General features: G+C 42.6%; 1 protein-coding gene across 1 annotated transcript; it reads right to left on the bottom strand.

Annotated features, from left to right (window-relative positions):
- Nucleotides 1-2958: 2958 nt before the first annotated feature.
- TIGIT (T cell immunoreceptor with Ig and ITIM domains) lies at nucleotides 2959-19946 on the bottom strand. Its single transcript, XM_016941691.4, has 4 exons — nucleotides 19164-19946; nucleotides 17412-17741; nucleotides 13601-13707; nucleotides 2959-5348 (listed from the first exon to the last, which is right to left on the bottom strand). The coding sequence occupies exons 1-4, from the start codon at nucleotides 19423-19425 to the stop codon at nucleotides 5112-5114; spliced, it is 936 nt and encodes a 311-aa protein (XP_016797180.4). The 5' UTR covers nucleotides 19426-19946; the 3' UTR covers nucleotides 2959-5111.
- Between the last annotated feature and the right edge of the window lie 435 nt (nucleotides 19947-20381).

The raw sequence follows: 20381 nt of genomic DNA, 5'->3' as shown, positions 1-20381 counted from the left end.
CTTCACCCAAAGTCTTGGATCTCTCTTTGCACTATCCACACACTCTTAAGTTTTCTTCTGTACCTGTTAAAAACATTGTGGTGCAATTTATATACAGGCTGTAATAATTGTAAATGATACATACGCTACTCATATGGTACTTCACAGTTTACAAAGTTTCTCCTTAATATCCTTCATCTTCACAGTTATATTGTAAATACTGTGATGTAGCTATGATTGCACTAATTTATAAAAACACAGGTTCAGAAATACGTGTTTTTCCAATAAAAAACAATAAACTAGTGCCTGAGGTCAGGTTTTCTGAAATCCAATAATATTTATACCATACCATTATTCTCAAACTTGAGTAATGTATATGCCCATATGAAGGAAAAAAAAAATAGTTTCACAGACCTCCTCAATGGGAGGCGATAATAATAAAATAATTGTTATAATATCTAGTAATAAATTCATAATATGCATAATTATTTTATTATAGACATTCTTAAATAGGCTCAAACACAACGACAAGTGAACTTACTATGCTTATATCCCTTGTAGAATTATAAAACTACAAGTTACTAATTAAGTACAAGTAAAACTATAAAATTAGTAATGTCTACAATAACAATGAGTGCATAGAATGATGCTTTCCTGAATCTAAGTCATGGCTCACAAAGTTAAGTGTACTGCACACACCCTTCTGAATACAACATCCCTACACTACAGTGTGCAAAGTAAAGCAATTATCGCTTCACTTTCCTGTTAGTTCAACTACTGCAAAGTCTTCCACTGCTCCACCCATCTGGGAGTAAATGAATCATTTATAAATTCAGCTTCTGTGCCTTTAAATAAACTTGATTATAATCAAGTTTATATGTATAAACACAAACATAGAGGCTAAAACCAATGACAACACTCTGTTTTAAGAAGGCCATCAACATCCAGATATAGATGACTTCTTTAAAGATTATCATTTCACTTAAAACACACAATGTTTAAACGCTTGCAGAGAACTTGTGGACCCCAAGGCTGTATCTGCAACTCTTAGCTTTCCTTATATCTCAGTTTTTAAGAACATTGATTGATAGATAATTTCAGATACCTCAGTTGCTCCAAGCCAGTTTTGTTGCCTCCATGAAAACTTCTGTGGCATCATTAGCATTACCTGGTGCACGTGTTCCTGGGGCAGAACACAATAATATTAACCCAGCATCTTGCAGCTCACAAAGCAGTCAGCCACGTTCCTGCCTCATCTTCTTAAGAATCTTAGAAAGATAGCAATATTACCATTTTATAAATGAGGAAATATTTATGAGTCTTTGATAGGTTAAGTGGCTTATCCAAAGTCGTGAAACTAATTGCAGAGCTCAGCACTTGGACCAAGTTTCTAAATTCCCTGTCCACTACACTCCATGATTACTTCTTTTTTGATCTCTGTGAAGTCCATCAGAGTTTTAGTCCCAGAGAAGGTGCTCTTTACAGCCTACATGAAGTCAGAATGAATATAGTCTATGGTAAGTCCTGTGATGACAGTCTATTTCTGCATAACCCCTATGAGTTGCAAATTTCTTGACAATTTTGGCCCTATTTACATGAACTGGACCACTTAGCTGCCTCAGATTTTTTTTTTTTTTGAAAAAACCTGAAATAAATAAATGTACAGCCTGCTTTGACCTCATGGTTTGTCTCGATCAGAGGATGGATATAGGAGAGTAAAGGAGAACCTTCAAATTTCTTCCTGGTGATAGCCATTTCAAATGCATAACAACTGGCGAGCCATCCAATGTCCTATAAACACAGCTGTCTGTGTTTTCTCTATATGCAAGGCAATTACTAGAATTGGGATGTCCAATATACTAGCCACCAGTCACATGTTGCTATTTACATTTAAATTTGTTAATTACAATGAAATAAAATTTAAAATTCAGTTTCTTTGTCACATTAGCCAAATTTCAAGTGCTCAACAGCCACATGCAGCTAATGGCTACCATACTGGATGGGACAGACATAGAGCATTTCCATAATTGCAGAAAGTTCTTTGGATAGCATTGTCCTACGCTACCTTATGCAAATAAATTACCTCAAACATTGAGTATATCGTTGTGACTTCCAGAAAGCTCAGGCTCTTGCCACACAAAAAGCTCCCCTGTACCTCTTGACAGGTGTGACTTGGAGTAAGTGTGGGAAACTACCAGTTACAGCTATGAAGCAGCACCTGAAAGAATCAGGAGACTAAACAAAACTCACACCCCACAAATGACAGCCACACTGCCCATTGCCCCCTCTCTGTGGGGTGGGGTGTGCCCACCAGAATGCTGTCATTGGTGGACCTCACACCCAGCCTCCCTGCCTGTCCAGCTCAGCACTGATGGAATCTGAATGAACCTGAGTGTATGACGACTCATTTCTGGGGCTCACAGTGGTGAGAAATGAAAAGGGGAAAAGGCAGGAAATAAAATTGCATAGTGAGGTCCTGTTCACTCATGAAGACCATCTATCTCAAAGCTCCATGACTCAAAGTTTCTCACATTTGTTTAGTATAATTCTCAGGATTATAGATCAGACTTGTACACCCAGGCTTAGAATGTGGTCAGGGAATCAGTAATGTATTCCTCCTTGAATGCTCATTCATAGATTTGTCTATTCGCTCCTCCTGTTAGGGAATCCACGAGGGAACCCAGAAAAGCCTGGCATCGCTTCCTGTCAGCACTGAGTGTTCCCCTTCCTCAGTCTTCTCTGTGATGCTTCCCTACATATTTCCCAAAAGACATCATAAGCAGGAAAATCTTCCTCAAACACTATTTTGAAAGAAAAAGCAATGGAGACCAATAGACATAGATAGACACCCTCCCTGGGTATCAGCTTGGCTTGGGTTTAGCTACTAGAGCAGCACAGTCCCATAGAAATATGAGAGCCACATATGCAATTTTAGACTTTCCAGTAGCCACGTTAAAAAGATAAAAAGAAGCATGAAACTAATGTTAATATTTTATTTCACCCAATACATCCAAAATATTATCATTTTTGACACACAATATACCAAAACTACTGAAATAGTATTCTTATTATTCATATTAAATCTCCAGAATCTAGTGTGATTTTATACTTATACCAATTATAACAGCACATCTTGATTTAAACTAACCCCATCTTAAGTGGTTGATGGCCACATGTGGAAAGTGACTACGTGGTGGATAGCGCATGTCTCCAGGAATCCAACTATGAGATGGCCTTCTCTGGTTCTCAGAGGAGAATCTAGTTCAGTGAGTTCTATTTAAAAAAATTTTTTTCAAATTGAATCCCATTTCAGTAACCTGACCCATTTCTAACATCTATAGGCCCTTTTGTATTTTATCACCATCCCAATAGTGTTTATAAATGTTTCCCAATTACCATAATTATGTTAAATAACACCCAACTCTCAGTCCAACCTCTGCCGAATATACACCTCCTCCAAATCAAAACACTACTCCCTTTTCGTCATTACATTTTAGTTCACTTCCAATTTGTGAATTGTGTTCTATTTCCAACAGATTTCCACTAATTTTGCAAGAAAAATGCTGTAAACTGCCACAGCAAACAACAACATTTTTACATTCATTTAATCTTTCTTCCAAAGGACTTGGAGCTCTGGACAGATTTCAGTTCGTTCTTCCTATGTAACCCATTTGGTAGAAAAGTGAAAAAATAATAATAATAAAAATCCTGGGAGAAACAGTTGAATTGTCTTGTTGCAAAAACAATTGTCAACCCCAGTCTAAGTCTTAGGAAGCAGGACAATGCTTTATTTTTAACCATGGGCAAGACACAACCTTGCTTCACATTCTCTTTCAGTTCCTTGGCCCATGAAAGAAAATCAGTCACCAGTAAATCCAACCTCCCTGCTCATTCCTCTGAGAGAGATGGTGGAAGGATAAAAGTCTTCTAAGATCCAGCCTGAATGCAATTAAACAGAAATAAGCAGTTCAGTTACCCCAACCCCAGCACAAAGTCGTCAGGGAGTGAATAAAAGGGTTCGAAGAAGTTAGTTTGAAGGTGTTTATTTTTTAAACCCTCTATCACTCCCAGCCCCCCTTTTTCCCCTAGGAAGAGTCCCTATTTTAAAAATCCATATTTTCTTTTTAGTGGGAAACGTTCTTTTTTCAAAGGCTCAAGAGTGTATTGATGCAGAAAAGGTAGATCAAGGCCCAAATGCTATGACTTGGCTCCCTGTGTGGGCATGTGCGTTTCCTGGGGCTTCCCCAGCACACACGGCCGGAAGAGGCTACAGGCCTGTATCAGGCTGTCTAATGGATGAATATGTCACAGCAAAAGGAAACTTGAAATGCCTGCCCAGAGAATAAAATCTGAAGTTTGCTGACTCCCTTGGTGCCAGGGCCTTCTGTGTGGGACTCTCAGTTCCAAGAAGTTCCTACAAGTTCCCTAGACAAAACTCCTGCTCCTCCCAGACTAGCCTCAACATCCCCTTGGTGCTCCCAGGCCACTTCATCACAGATAAGCCTATGCCAACTACCTCACCCCAAACTGTCATCTCTTCCTGAAGGCCTGTGTATGTCTCCTTCTCTCCTTACTATAATACCTTTTCATGACAACATTGTCTCCCCACTTAACTGTAAGTTCTTGAGGGCAGATACCAAGATTTAGTCACTCTCAAATCTCCCCATAGAGGCTGATACCAGGACTTACTTATAACCTGCCTTTGAATGAGTGAAAGTTACTGAAAATGACGTGAAAAAATGAGATGAGGATGGCTCTGCAGTCATGCCATCCTCATCATCAACCACAAAACCTTGTAGCCCAAAATGCTGGCCATTATGAGGAATGTGTCTCTCAGAGACATAGGATCTGCTCAAACTGCCAGATTTAAAACCAGGTCAAGATATTTTTTAATTTTGCATTTATGATCAAGATCCACGTTACTCACCCTAGGCCTGCCATAATGCAAAATGGAATAGAACGAAAAGGCCAAGGAAATGAAGATGGAGAAGAGGATGACATTTATTCACTCAACTGAACACACACACACACACACACACACACACGCAGCACTGATGGAGACTACAGCTGCTTATATATTCATCTATAATAGCAAAGATAAAAGTGTATCTTCCAGAAGTTGCCTCTGGTTGCTAACCAGTCTCTGTGAAGAAGCTGCAGTTACCCAGGCTTCTGTAACTCAGGACATTGAAGTAGTCATGCAGCTCGGCATAGTCCTCTCCCCGCTGCTCTCCACAGAGCCCAGCAGGTGCAGCTTCTGCCTGGACACAGCTTCCTGGGGGTGAGGGAGCACTGGGGCTCCATTCCTCCTGTCCAGCTGATTTTCTCCTGAGGTCGCCTTCCACAGAATGGATTCTGAGAGCTTTCTTCTAAAAACAAACAAACTACAAAGTGAGTACGTGGGGATGTTATTCAACAGTTACTCCCCAATATGACATATATTGAGAGTTATTGTGATCTCTCTCTTCCTTTCTTACACACATGCACACCAGCAAACTTATGTTCTTACCAACACCAGTTCCTTAGCCCTTAATTTCTCAACCGCGTTACAGCTAGATTTAAATGCTAACTAGTCCACGGAAACTGCACTTACTACATATACCACATGCCACACACCTTGTTACTTCCCGTTCACTAAGCTTAGTGAGGCAGCTTTCCATTCTCTATTTTCTTGTACTGTTTACTGCACTTGACTCTGTCGACCTCTTCCTTTCTTTTTTTTTTTTTTTTTTTTTTTGAGACGGAGTCTCGCTCTGTCGCCCAGGCTGGAGTGCAGTGGCGCGATCTCGGCTCACTGCAGGCTCCGCCCCCCGGGGTTTACGCCATTCTCCTGCCTCAGCCTCCCGAGTAGCTGGCGACCTCTTCCTTTCTGAAATGTTCTCTTTCTCTGGATCCTTTGGCATCACTCTCTCCTGATTTTCTTCTCCTCCTTTGAACCCCCACCTTCGTCTTCAGCCAGGGCTGCCCCTTTTCTCTTTGCACATCAGCTCCCCAAACCGTGGGGTTCCCCAGGGTTCTGCTCTCTGCTTTCTCTCATGCTAAACATGCTCTCTGAGTGATTTCATGAGCATCTACTTTCTTATATCTACAACCACCATCTGTCCTCTGAAGATGCCCAAATCTCTATCTAATCTAAACTAGCCCAGTCTTCTGCCCTGAGCTCCAGATGCAGGTGTCCACCTGTCCACTGGGCATCATCACCTGATGACCCACGGCAAGCTCAGACTCAACTTGTCTCAAAAGACACCATCACATTCCTGCCCCAACAAACCACTCCTGCCCCTATATTCACTGCCCTGGTTTATGGCACCAGCTGATCAGAAATCTGGAGGCTAATGTTCAACTCAATTTATCTGTAAAACTTCATCCAATTTTAATCCTAGGCAGTTCTGAAATCTACTCCCTCTTTTCCATCTCTATATCCATGTCTTCTCTCACACCTGGGCTTCATCCTCACTGTCTCTGGACTCCCTCTTACTTCTAGTCCAACTCCACATGGTCACCAGCAGAGTGATTTTCAAAAACAAAAGTTGTGTCAGTCCATATTTCTGCCTAAAACTCTTCAATGGCTCCACTGTATATAGGAGGGTGCTTAACCTGAGATGCACAGCTGGATTTCAGGGGATTTGTAAATTGTATAGAAAATTTTGCCCAAGAGGAAAATCCATAATTTCACTACGTTCCTCACAAGAAACTGTGATGATCCCCAAAACATCCCTTGTGATGATTCCAAAAACATCCCTTGTGATGGTCCCACTCACCTTTCCAGCTTACATGCTAGGAAAAATGCTAAGTGCCTTACAGTAATTATTATTTGACTGAAGTTTTCTCATGACCTTATGAAGGCAATGCCATAATTATCGGCATTTTACAGATGAGAAAACTGAGGTTCATCAAAGTTAGGTGGTACAGCTACTCAAGTGGTTGAGTTGGGACCCAAACCTAGGACTGTCTGATTCCAAAGAACATGCTCCTAAATAACACAGTCTATGGGCTCTCAAAGTCTGTAGTGAATGCTGTTGTGCCTGTCATAGCTAATTTTAGGTATCATCTTAACTGGATTAAGGGAGCTGAGAGAGCTAGTAAAGCCCATTTTGGGTGTGTCTGTGAGGGTGTTTCCAAAGGAGATTGGCATGTCAGTCTGAGTGAAGTGAGTGGGTAAGATACACTCTAAATGTAGCCAGGCACCATCCAGTCACCTGGAGGCCTGCCTTTCCCAAAACAGAAGAGAGGCAAAATTGTACATTCTCTCTTTGGAGTTGGGACACACTCTTCTCATCCTGTCCTTGGACATCAGGACACCAGGCTCCCTGGCTTTCAGACTCCAGGACTTAAACCAGTGCTCCTGACCCTGGGTTTTCAGGCCCTTAGCCTTGGACTGAGAATTACACCAACAGCCTCAGTGGTTCTGAGGCTGTTGGACTTGAACTGAGCCAAGCTACCAGCATCCCAAGGTCTCCAGCTTGCAGACAGCCTGTGGTGAGACTTCTCAGCCTTTACAATCACCTGAACAAATTCCCCTAACAAATCCCTCCTCATCTATCTATCTATCTATCCATCTATCTATCTATCTATACATCCATCCACCCACCCATCCATCCATCCATCCATCCATCCATCCATCCATCCATCTGTATCTCCTATTGGTTCTGTCCCTCTGGAGACCCATAACTAATGTACAGTTCCTGCTCAGATCTCTCTACCTGACCAGCACTCCCATTTTCCAGATGCTGGGAGTGTACGCTGTGAGCTCACAGCAGCCCCTTCTCTGTAGAATTGCTCTTGGGCCCTCGCTGGTGAGCAGCCAGAAGTAATGACTGACCTAGGTGGATTTCCAAAATGCCAGCTCCCTGCCTAAAAGTTCAACCCACTCTGTACAATTCTTGCTTCAGCCAAGTCTCCAGCTGAGACCATATCCATGCTGAGCTTTCTTCCCTTAGCCCTCCCTATACTGCTTCCTTCACTACTTTTCATCTGAGAGCTGTCCCAATAAGTCACTCTCACCAAAATTTGCATGTCAGGCTCTATTTCCGGGGACCTGATCTAAAACAGTTGCTGCTGGGAATAGTCCCAGAAGGCAGCCTGTAAGAACAGGATTGTGGAATGGGATCACTCACCTGCTAGATGGCAACACAAACCCATGACTGGTGGTGAAATGAGATGGGACAAAGATGGATGGGAACTATGAGCTGGTGCACTGACTCTAACATTTGAGATGTATAGGGTAAATAGTTAGTGTTAGAACTCTGGAATTGGGTCAACAGTATAGGGTAAATAGTTAATATTAGGACTCAAAATTGACTTTTGCTAAATTGCACCGATGGACTGAAGTGAGAAAATGACAGCCTCAGATCTATCAGCAACTCAAAGTGTGAGAGTTAAAGCTCCTCCTTGGCAGCATTTTAAAGACACTCATCTATCCACAGCTGAAGACCAGGTACATAAGCTAATTGTAAGAGGGACAGGACTTTAAAGAAGGCTGATTCTAAGCCTAGGTAAATTTTCTATGCCAAAGCTAGCATCTTGATAGTAGAGGAGGAGTCTCCTGAAACTTGGAATGAGGATCCCTGGAAAGACGCATTTGAGAGCCAGGAACCACCTGCTTCTCTTATACCATCTGGAGCTGCAGAAGTGGCCCACTTCCCCTTGATGGAAGAGAATCCCTGCTGGGCCCTGCCTCTGCCTCCCCTACTGTCCATCAGGCCCGTAATTAGGATAAAATCTCAGCCCATGCTAATGGAGGAAGTGCTGGGTCTGCTAAGATAATAGAAAGGTTATATACTACAGGACCTGGCTAACATCTACTGGCAAAGACTGGGAGAAGATGCCTAGGCATGAATTCTGAAGGTGATGGATTGTGGTAGGGGGTAGAACATAAGACTGGATGAGGGATAATGCGTCAATATTGGAACGCTCAATATTTAACACCCTCACAAGTGCCCCAGGAGATGATTCTGATATACTGCTGTCAATAGAGATGACAACACTGCTTTGGCAAACTATGGAAAAGGGGAACAAAATGCTCAGAGAATAAACCTACTAAATCAGAAATGGCAAACTGAGTTTTGTGGGTCAGGAATAAACCTACTAAATCAGAAATGGCAAACTGAGTTTTGTGGGTCAAATATGGCCCACTGCTGGTTTTTTACAGCCCTTGAACTAAAGATGGCTTTTATATTTTAAGTGTTTTTTAAAACAAAAATAGTTTTAAAAAGTAATATCTTCTGCACAGCAAAAGAAATAATCAGCAGAGTAAACAGCCCACAGATTGGGAGAAAATATTTGTAAATTATATAGCCAACAAAGGACTAATATCCAGAATCTACAAAGAACTCAAACAAATCAGCTGAAAAAAAAATCCCATCAAAAAGTGGGCTAAGGACATAAAAAGACAATTCTCAGAAAAGGATATACAAATGGCCAACAAACATATGAAAAAATGCTCAACATCACTAATCATCAGGGAAACGCAAATCAAAACACAATACCACCTTACTCTTGTAAGAATGGCCTTAATCAAAAAATAAAAAAATAACCGATGTTGGCATGGATGTGGTGAAAGGGGAACACTTTTACACTGCTTGTGTGTGGGAATGTAAACTAGTATGACTATGGAAAACAGTGTGGAGACTCCTTAAGGAACTAAAAGTAGAACTACGATTTAATCCAGTAATCCCACTACTGGGTATCTATCCAGAGGAAAAGAAGTCATTATACAAAAAGCAGCACAATTTGCAATTGCAAAAATATGGAACCAGCCCAAATGCCCATCAATCAATGAGTGGATAAAGAAATTGTAGTGTGTCTGTGTGTGTGTGTGTATGTGTGTGTGTGTATATATATACATATATATGTATATATATATGTATACATATATATATATATATATACACACCATGGAATACTACTCAGCCATAAAAAGGAACAAAATAATGGCATTTGCAGCAGCCTGGATGGAATTGGAAACCACTACTATAAGTGAAGTAACTCAGGAATGAAAAACCAAACATTGTATGTTCTTACGCAGAAGTGGGAACTAAGCTATGAGGACGCAAAGGCGTTAAGAATGATACAAGGGACTAATGGACTTTTTGTACACTGTTCGGGTGATGGGTGCACCAAAATCTCAGAAATCACCACTAAAGGACTTATTCCCCAAAAACCTATTGAAATAAAAAATATATAAAAAATTAAAACATAAAAATTTATAGAAAGAAAAACTAATATTTTATTACACATAAAAATTATATGAAATTAATATTTTAGTGTTTATAAATAAAGGTTTGTTGGAACAGAGTCATAGTCATTCATTTATATATAATCTATAGCACTTTCACACTACAATGGCAGAGTTGAATTGTTGCAACAGAGACTATATGACCTACAAACCCAAAAAGATATACTATCTGCCTCTTTACAGAGAAATTTTGCCAATCCCTGTACTGAATAATTTCCAAAATCCAATAGCTGATTATATTGACTTTTCTAGGGAAGATCCAGAGAACATCCCTTAAGATAATAGCAACAATAAAGGGGAAAAAGGAAAAAGAAAAAGAATATCCCTTTTACTAAGCTGGAAAAGAATGTGCTAGGGGAGCTCCAGCATCATTGAGAAGTTTGGTGGTATCTCTCCTCTATAGGCTAGGGCTAAAATAGGAGATGCTTTTACAGAACTGGATTCCTAGTAGCAATGAGGATGAGGAGATCCCAAAATAGTACAGAACAGATAGCAGCACTTAAAGAAACAAAATGGATGTAATTACTTCAATGGGAGCCAAGAAAGCCTGATCCATGGGGATATTAAAATGGTTAATAGAGCACAGTGTGCCCAGGAGAGATACAGCTGGGCAGCCAAGAAGGGTATTGCTTACATACATAATCAAAAGAGGTCAAGACTACAAGAGAGAAGGCTGAAGCCAGCCAACCCTGTGGAAAGTCAGGATCCTTTGTCCAGTGTTCATGTCTATGAGCACTACTTGAATGGATACCAGCCATTTGCCTCTTGGCTCTGCTCTCTAACCTTCTCCACCCTATTCTGTGCCCTATGAAGACTGTACTAAATGTACTACATCAATGAGTCCCCTTATCCTCCATCCTAAGTTTGAGGTCAGCCAATGCAAAGCAACAGTAGGGGAATGGAGAGAGGAATGAGATGAGGGTATGTAGTTCCCTTTGTTCTTTCTGCAGGGTGGCCTTGGACTGGTTGTGACCCTCCAGCAAAGACTACAGCACTTCTGAAGGAGACCCCTCCACATAACTCTCTCCTTCCAGGCTCCAATAATTAGCCCCTCCCCTACCCTTTGAAGAACTAGGAATGGTTACAACACCTTGCTACTCCTCCTTGTGGTGTCCTTACATCCTACTAGACTTCTGGAAATCCTATTATTAAACTGTCTTCAAACAACCCAGTTTGAGTACTACGTGTTCCCTGCTGGAACCCTGAATAATGCAACTATAAAATGCTTTGAGCAAGGAGAGAGAGACAGAAGACTGACAACTATAGCCAAAGCACAGGAAAGATGCAGAGAGGACCCACACTACACAGGAAGCAGTGGAAATGTCAGAGAGGGCTGGGGAATCAAACACTGTAGAAAGGGAGCAACAGGACTCAATACGTCTCTTCATCTTTTTCTCTTTCTCTACCCTCCAGATGACCAAAGTTAGTCCAGGTGCCCAGAATGAAAATTAACCAGTCTTGAATCCTTAACAGGAAAAGTTGTTCAGCTCCTTCTAAAGAGCCTTTGATTCTTTTATTCCAGACCATCAGGACACTGCTAACAGCAGAGAACCTGTTCACCAACCACCATTGCAGCTCCCTTCCCAGCTAAGAGATCAACTTTCATCTTCTTCACCTCCCCCCTCTATTCAATCATTTCTCTTGTCCTCACCTTCCCATAGAGGGTTCATTTCCTCATTATGTCTATTGTGATAGCCAACACATAAATGAAAATATTATAGATCATTGACTTTCCCAATAGCACCAGCCATGTCTCAGCCACTGCAGTTCAACCAGGCTGCAGAATTGAGTTGTTAATTGAATGGAATTAGAGTTGGAGGAAAAGTGGGTTAGGATCTCAGGTGGAGGGTCTGGGGTAAAGGTAGAAATTACAAACTTGTGTTTCCCAAAATATTTATGTGGTGACTTGAATTAAGGTGACCTGGGCTGAGCTGACTTAAAGGGCCCAAGAGATCAGACAAAACAAGGAGTGGAAATTCTTTCACTCCTCCCAATCAATACCAGTAGCTGATGACATAAATTTCACTGATATAATTCTTTGTTATTTATAAAGATTTTACATGAAATATGCCACTTGTTCATCACAACTCTATGATATAGAGCAAGCCGAATTATAATACAGCTATGGTTTTAATGTGTCCCCCAAAAGGCCATGTGTTGGAAACTTAATTACCATTGTAATAGTATTAAGTGGTAATGCTTTTAAGAGGTGATTAGGCCATGAAGATCTGCCCTCATGAAGGGATTAACGCCATTATCTCAGGAGTGGGTTAGGTATCATGGGAGTAAATTCCTAATTAAAAGGATGAGTTTGGCCTCATTTCTCTCTCTCTCACACATGCATGCACTCATCACATGATGCCTTCTGCCGTGGGATGAACCTCGCCAAATACACCATGCTCCTGGACTTCCCAGCCTCCAGAACCATGAGCCAAATAAACTTCTTTTCTTTATAAATTTCCCAATAATTGTATTCTGTTACAGCAGCAGAAAATAGACTAAGACAAATCCCCATTTTATATATAAGGAAATGAAGACCTTGAAAGATTAAGTAACTTTCCTAAAAGCATACACTCAGTGCCAAAAGTAGAAAGTAGATCTTTCAATTCCCCATTCATTACTCTTTCAGCCACATAAGCTCTTAAGCTAAACAGAGGATTTACAACCTGCTGATCTTGCCATGCCCACTTTACCACCAATTTTTTTTTTTTTTTTTTTTAGAGATAGAGTCTTGCTCTGTTGCCCACGCTGGAGTGCAGTCGTAGCTCACTGCAGCCTTGAACTCCTAGAGTCAAGTGATCCTCCCACCACAGTCTCCCGAGTGGGTGGAATTATGTCTATTGTGATAGCCAACACATAAATGAAAATATTACAGATCATTGACTTTCCCAATAGCACCAGCCATATCTGTGGCTTCTGAGGTGTGAGCCACAGCTCCTGGCCTAACCCTACATTTTTGGAGTGTTTATTTCTCATTCTACAGACATGCTGGGTAACCTAGCACTACCAGAGAGTTGTAATAATCAAAAGAGCTAATGTGCAGAAAGCTCTAGCATATATAGATGCCCACGATGCATCAAAATCATAGTAGATAAATTAAACTCTCAGAGCAGTGGCTTAAGGGATAAGCAGAAACCAGGAGTTACAAATGACAGCAAGATGGGTAGGAAACAGGTCCAGCTGTCCAGGGGGTCCCTCCCTACGAGAGGGACAAGGGAAGAGCATAAATAACTGCACTAATAGGCAGAACAAATGCCAGGAAAAAGGCACAAAGAGCACTCGGGAAGATCACATCTGGGTCTCTGGGCGGAAAGAGAACCTGAAAGGACCCGGGTGCCAGACGTGGGGGTGCCCATGACTGCGGTGTGCAGCCGGAGCCATTACCTTTCTAGCCAACGCGACCACCACGATGACTGCTGTGCAGATGACCACCAGCGTCGCGGCCATGGCTCCAAGCAATGGAATCTGGAACCTGGCACTGTGCTCAGCCACTAGAGGGAGGAAAAAACAGGGATGAGTGGCAGAAGCCAGAAGTGAAGCTGATTTCCCCAGGGCAGCCTGAGCTTCACGGCAGAGAGGGGAGGATTGGCCAAGCCCTTTGTGTAACCATGGGACTGGAGCCTTTAAGCCCAACACTTTGAACAGCAGAGTATCCATCCGGCCCATCATGAAATCAACGACTGATATTTTCAGCAGTGGTGTACCTTGTATATTCGATACCAGAGCGGGTCATTTTAACATTCCTTTCTTCTATTTGACAAAATCATTTTTGGTAATCATGAAATGAAACAAATAGTAGTTCCAGAAAAAAACTCAGAAAGTGAATATTTTCTTTTATTGAACTTCAAATATGAAATCATATCAATAAAAATATTTAATTCAAAATTAAAATAAAGTTAACATTAAATTACAAAAATGAAAAAAAGCATGTAACCTTTTCCCTTAAGCCTATAACACTTATTTCCAGCTAGGCTGTGAAACCCTGGAGGGCATGAGGCTCTGGACTCTTATCCTTTGCTGTTTTCTCAGCATCTGACACATAGTGAATGCTCAGTAAATATTTGTGGCATAAGTGAAATCATGAACTAGTGAATTTCATTAAGAGATAACATGTAAGTGGAAGCAAGAAGATGCAGGAGGGGAGTTTTGAAGAGATGGGTACGATCTGACCCAAGAAGAAGGTGAGAAAAAGAACACCATCACCCCCATGCATGCTGCGCTGTAGGTGGGTTTCCAGGCTGCCCCAGCAGCTCAGGCAGGGCTCAGGTATCCAGCGGAGTCTTCAAAGGATGCGGCAGAAGCCTCACATCTCATCCCTCTAACTAAGGGTCTGGGTTGCTAAAAGATGGCTTAGGAATCCAATCCATAAGACAAGGGTGGTGCCTGCACAATTCAAATTCCCCAGAACACGTTCCTCCTGCCTTGAGGGACTCAGTCACAGTTGGCCAGGACGGCTCCTGGTTAGCCATAGCTAGACAGTTAGCTCTGGAGGAAAGAGGACAGATGGAAAGCACAGGGGTCATAGAGAACACACTGCAGCAGGTAAGAGGGGCTGCAGAGGGCTATCCATAAAACCAGGAAAGGATATATGATCAGTTTGGGGACAGAGCCAGATCGGAGGCAGGGTTAGGCCTGGGTTCTCTTACACCTTGGGGACAGATGAAGATAGATGGAGTGAAAAGCATGTTGAGGTTTAGGGAAGATTATGATAATGAGTTTGGTTAGGTTTAAGGATAAGTTCAAGATACAATTGGGACCAGAGTGGAACTTGGGATATTAGATATATCAACTTCATTCGGAATTTTTGGTTTGAAATAAAAGCACCAATGTCTCCATTCACAGTTATGGTCATAGAACAAAGATATCAAGGTCTTTGAAACAGAAGCAGCCCTGAGTAAGCATGACATCACTACATGCAGGGTGGGGAAGGGGCAGACTCTGTATAAGGGTTACTTAAAACTTCTGCCTATTAACCAGGTTAACTTTGGGGTTAAGTAAAATTTTAGCATTAAGGTTAGGAATAGCTTAAATATTACAGATAGTGTTAGGATAGGGACTTGGACTAAGGTTTGAGATTAGGTTCAAAAAGAAGCCAGGGTTGGTGCTAATGCAAGTAATTAAGGAGAGTTTGCATTCCACATAAGCAACTGACTGCTTGGGAAACAAGAGGGAAGAGCCAAGTGACCAATGGCGTTCCCTGGAGTCTGCAATGGCAAAAGGGTGGAAACATACAGGCTTTGTGGGGAGGCTGCACAGGGGTCCAATAGAACATCTTCTGATCTCTCTCCCCAGGGGTCCATGAGCCACAGAGAAGAAATTTGCACCTTCATTTCCCCAGGTTCAGGCTGGGAAATAGCCGTGCCACTGTGGTCTTGGGGAGGAGTGTGCATGTCAGGACCACCGATCCATGAATGGCCTGGCCTGGAGATTAGCAACCAGACACAGCTCCCATTTGGTCTTCAGTTGCTGGTACTACCACTCCACAGGGGTCTTCTGCCTGATGAACTCCCTCCCTGTTCCCAGTCCTGCCATCTGGTGATGGGTCCTCTGGCATATGACACTGGGGTAAAGAGCCCAGAATGGTCAAGGCCATCACTTGGTTACTTTGCCAGAATCTAGGTCCCCTGCCCTGCTTATTGTCCCAGGCCTCCTCTAACCATGAACCAATAAATAGCATAAAAACTAGCCCTTATGAAGTTAAGCTTATTACCTATCTAGCACTGTTGTAAGACCTTACTTGTATCAGCTCATGAAATTATTTGCCACATTTTATCGACAAGAAAACTGAGAAAAAAAGTACATAATTTACCCAGACTTCATGGGGTCAACTGCAATAGTCAACCCCAGACAGTGCAATTCCAGAGCCTCAACTCTTAACCGGTCTTTGGCCTATGTGAAATCAGTTAAGAAGTAACACTTTGGGAGGCTGAGGCGGGCAGATCACTGGAGGTCGGGAGTTTGAGACCAGCCTGACCAACGTGAAGAAACCCCGTCTCTACTAAAAATACAAAATTAGCCGGGCGTGGTGGTGGGTGTCTGTAATCCCAGATACTCGGGAGGCTGAGGCAGGAGAGAATCGCTTGAACTCAGGAGGCGGAAGTTGCGGTGAGCTGAGATTGCGCCATTGCACTCCAGCCTGGGCAACAAGAGCAAAACTCAGTCTCAAAAAAAAAAAAGAAGTAACATTTGAAAGGAAACTTTAAGGTAACCTTTTATCTTCTCAGTTTACACATATTTTGCAACCATATAACAATCTTCAACATAACTGACAGCAGTAAATAGGAGTTCTGAGGATGCAGTTTAGTAGAACAAAAACATCTGTGTTAAAATCAGCTCTACCACTCTGAGCAACTCCAAGCTCCAGCTTCTGCCTGCATCAAACAGATGGGAATCATACTAATAGTTAACACTTATACAGGACTTACCATGTTCCAGGCATTGTTCTAAGACCATTTTCTTGTAGTAGGTAATTTAATCCTACATTAGCATTACATAAGGTCTTATATTCATCCTCCTTTCACAGATGAGAAAACTGATACACAGAGAAGCTAAGAAATCCTGTCTGAGGGCAACAGCAGAGCCAGGATTTGCACCCAGACTGTCTGGTGTCAGAGTCTGAGCTTTTAACCATGGTGCTATACTGTCTCTCAAATAAGATAAGAATCCTTTTCTAACCTCTGGGAATTGGTTTAAATGTGCAGGTGGATAACGAATATGAGGGCATTTTGGAAACTTGGAAGTACCACACAAATGTAAATTATTGTACAATCAAACTTAGCACAGGCTGTGCTTTGTTTTTAACCAGCTCTAATCTTTATACACTTAGGGGTTAATTCTAATTTGCCCAATTATACTAAACCAATAAATGGGAACTTTTGCATATGACCTCATCAACTGGTCTTCCTAGGAAATATAGGTAAGATGTGCTTCTTACATAAGAACAGTGGTTCTCAGTATTGGCTGCCCATTAGAATCACCTGGAAATGCTTTTAGACCCTACCCTTGTTTAGCTCTGCTATTAGGGATTCTGATTGAATTGGTCTGGGTGAGGCCTCGGCATCAGTATGATTTAAAATCTCCTCAGGTGATTCAAATGTGATCCCGAATTGAGAAGCCCTGCTGTGCAGTGTTTCAGGATTGCATTTTCTATGCTAGAGGGAGAGGTTTATCCACCAACTTGCTCCAGCAGGAATACCTGAGCTTTCTAGGACCTCCAGGAAGATTCTCCCAGTGTAAGTCCCATCAGGGTAGGTGTGATAGACGCAGAAGTACTCCCCTGTATCGTTCATGGTCAGTGACTGGAGGGTGAGGCCCAGGCCAGGGCCTGGGGCCACTCGATCCTTGAAGGATGGGGAGATGTGCCACCCCAAGTCAGCATTACAAATGGCCAGAAGCTGGTCCTGCTGCTCCCAGTTGACCTGGGTCACTTGTGCCGTGGTGGAGGAGAGGTGACATTGTAAGATGATAGAGCCACCTTTCTCTGCAGAAATGTTCCCCGTTGTTTCTATTGTGCCTGTCATCATTCCTAGGGAAGAGGACAAAGCACATGTGAGTCCTGGGTCAGCAGCTGGCCTTCAACCTTCCTAGAAAAATTCTAAGGGCCTTTGAGGCCCCAACTGGATTTTGGAATGATAGTTTCTCCAGTCCATCCTGTTGCTCCTCCATAGAGGCTGTAATTATTTCCTGTTTCTTCCATTTCAAGAGACGCTCCTCTCCATGCCTGTTATTCAAGGCTCCCAGTCCCTCATTCAGGTTGTCTTTCCAGTCTTCTCACCCTTCTCCACACATCTCTACTCCAGCCCAGCCCAGCCCATCTCCTCCCCACCCACTGCCCTATGCTTCCAGAGCTGACTTCTGCCCCTCTTTACACCTCGCCCACAGGGAGGCTTGTCAAGGCTGCACTCCCTCCCCGCCTCCTAGAAGGCCCCAGCCCATCTCAGTCTCCCTTCTCCTTTCATATTCACTGCCTGTATTGTAGAATTAGCACCTTACTAAATGCCTGGCTTATGACTACACAACTTAGCACGTTGCCCCCTCGCATATTCTGCTATGTAGCTTCATGGCCAGCTTGTTATTTTCATAGGCCTATTTTGTCTACCCACTTAGAATATAAGCCCTTGTCAGCTGATACCACCTCTTCTGTTTTTATTTTGTTTTGTTTTTATGTTTCTTCCTGCGGCCTAGTTCTATGCTGGATGCATTATCCTTTGAAATAAAACCTTGCTGTTTGGTTGATTGTCATTTGCAGTGCCTGAAAAAACCTTCAGGAAAGCCAAGAAATCCAATAGCCAAGGAAGCTTAGCAGGAAACCCTGCTTCTCCCAGGCATAACCACCCTCTCAGCACTTAACCTCTCCCCAGCAACCCTGGGCACATCTCCATCCTCAGATAGTTCAGAAAGCAACATAAAAACTAATTTATACCACAGTTTTTAAATATTTGTGTTCCCCTCCCTCAGAAATATTTGACTCCAATTTTTAATATAGAAGAAATAAATTTAACAAAAAATCAGTCTCTAGTGGTAGAACCTCTGGAATCTGTGAAAAAGACATTTTCAATTCACAGAGAACTTATAATATTTTCCTGGAAAGTTCCTGAAAGGCAACAGAAAAGAAGCTGGAGCAGGAATGAGCTTCTAAAAGCAAACTGGCAATGCCTCCTGCCCAGCCTTTCTTCTTCTCCTGCTCCTTCTTGTGCTGGCCAGTCAGGCTCCTCCAACCCCGAAAGTCTGCAAAGTCCTTCATCTGCCACCAAAAACAGAACCCCACCTCATTCTCAGAGATTGTCCTTTCTTAAATAAGAGTATACAGGACTCTAAAAGTTGCAATTTCTTTCTCTCAAGCAGCTGTGGCATGCTCTTGGAGTCTTCCCTACACAAGCACCCAAGTCTCCAACCAAGCTTAGCCTTGTTTTTCCTCCCTGCTGCTCTGCTGGGTTTCAGGCCTTACCTGAGGCGAGGGGAGCCTGCCTCAGCCCCTGGGCCCAGATCAGGAGGAGACACCACCGCATGCTTCTGCCCAGAGGGCCTACAGGAAGCAGATGTGGCCTCTTCTGCCACTGAAAGTAGCCGACTGCAGATAGGACGGTAAAACTGAGCCTCTGAGAAAAGACGGTCTCGGAAAAACCAAGTTTGGCAAAAACCATATTAAAAACACATAAAGTTGTCAACAAATACACAAACTGCATAGGGTGAGCCACAAGAAAGGCCATGAAGGAAACATTTAAAAATAAATGAAAATTGTGGTTAGAGGTACACTCGTCTTTGGATTATAGTCAATCTATTGTTTTTAAGTTCTGTCTTAATGTATTTTCTAAAAATCAGCCTTTATTCAAAGAGCTCAAGGGCATCTGTGTAGTGCCCAAGATTCTGAAGAATCTGCTACTGATGAGGAACTGTTGGCTGAGCTCCTCTGGCATCCTCCTGATGAAGAATGTGCAATGATAAGAGAAACTTATCATTGTAGGGACTTACAGGCCAGGGACTGCACTTGAAATCTAATGAACAGGTGAACAAGAAGTGTTTACTTGGGGGATGATACATGGATGGGACAAAGGTCTTGGACAAACACAGCAACTTTCCCTTGAAGGAGATCTTCTACTCGAATCTTATTTCTTTTGTCTTGTTTATCTGGACTGAGACTTTGTTGAATTCTGGCTTGATTTCTCTGGTGCAGTAGGGTCAGAGGAGATTAGAGGAGAGAGTTTTCCTGTGCACAATGACCTCATGAGAGCTGGAAATGCAAAGAAGGGTGAGCCCCTGGGAGCTGACCCAGGAGAGGGATTGGTTGACATTTGCCTGGAGCTCCCAGCCCATCACCAGGTCCTACTATGGACCCATCCTTCTTTCCTCCCTCCCTCCCTTCATTCATTTGAAAGTCCCTGGGTGCCTACAAAGCACCAACCTCAACACCAGGCTCTGAGGATATGAGAGTAAATAATCACAGCCCCTACCCTCAAATAGTTTACAAAGCTTGTTCCTTGGTGAACTCAGTCAGGAGAGGGGGTAGAGGATCCACATTCACCTGCCTCGCAGGCTCTCAACACAGTTGCCTTGGGGATGCTCCATATTGTACATCCTGAAAATCTGCATCTGCACCCAGAAGCATCTGAAGCCTGGTGCCCCGCCCCCTCCATTCCAGCCATGCACCTCTAGCATTTCACACCAT

This window comes from Pan troglodytes, chromosome 2 (genome assembly GCF_028858775.2).
Source record: "Pan troglodytes isolate AG18354 chromosome 2, NHGRI_mPanTro3-v2.0_pri, whole genome shotgun sequence".
Taxonomy (NCBI): Eukaryota; Metazoa; Chordata; class Mammalia; order Primates; family Hominidae; genus Pan; species Pan troglodytes.
The sequence above is the reverse complement of the archived record's forward strand: the minus strand, read 5'-3'. Positions and strand labels throughout refer to the sequence as shown.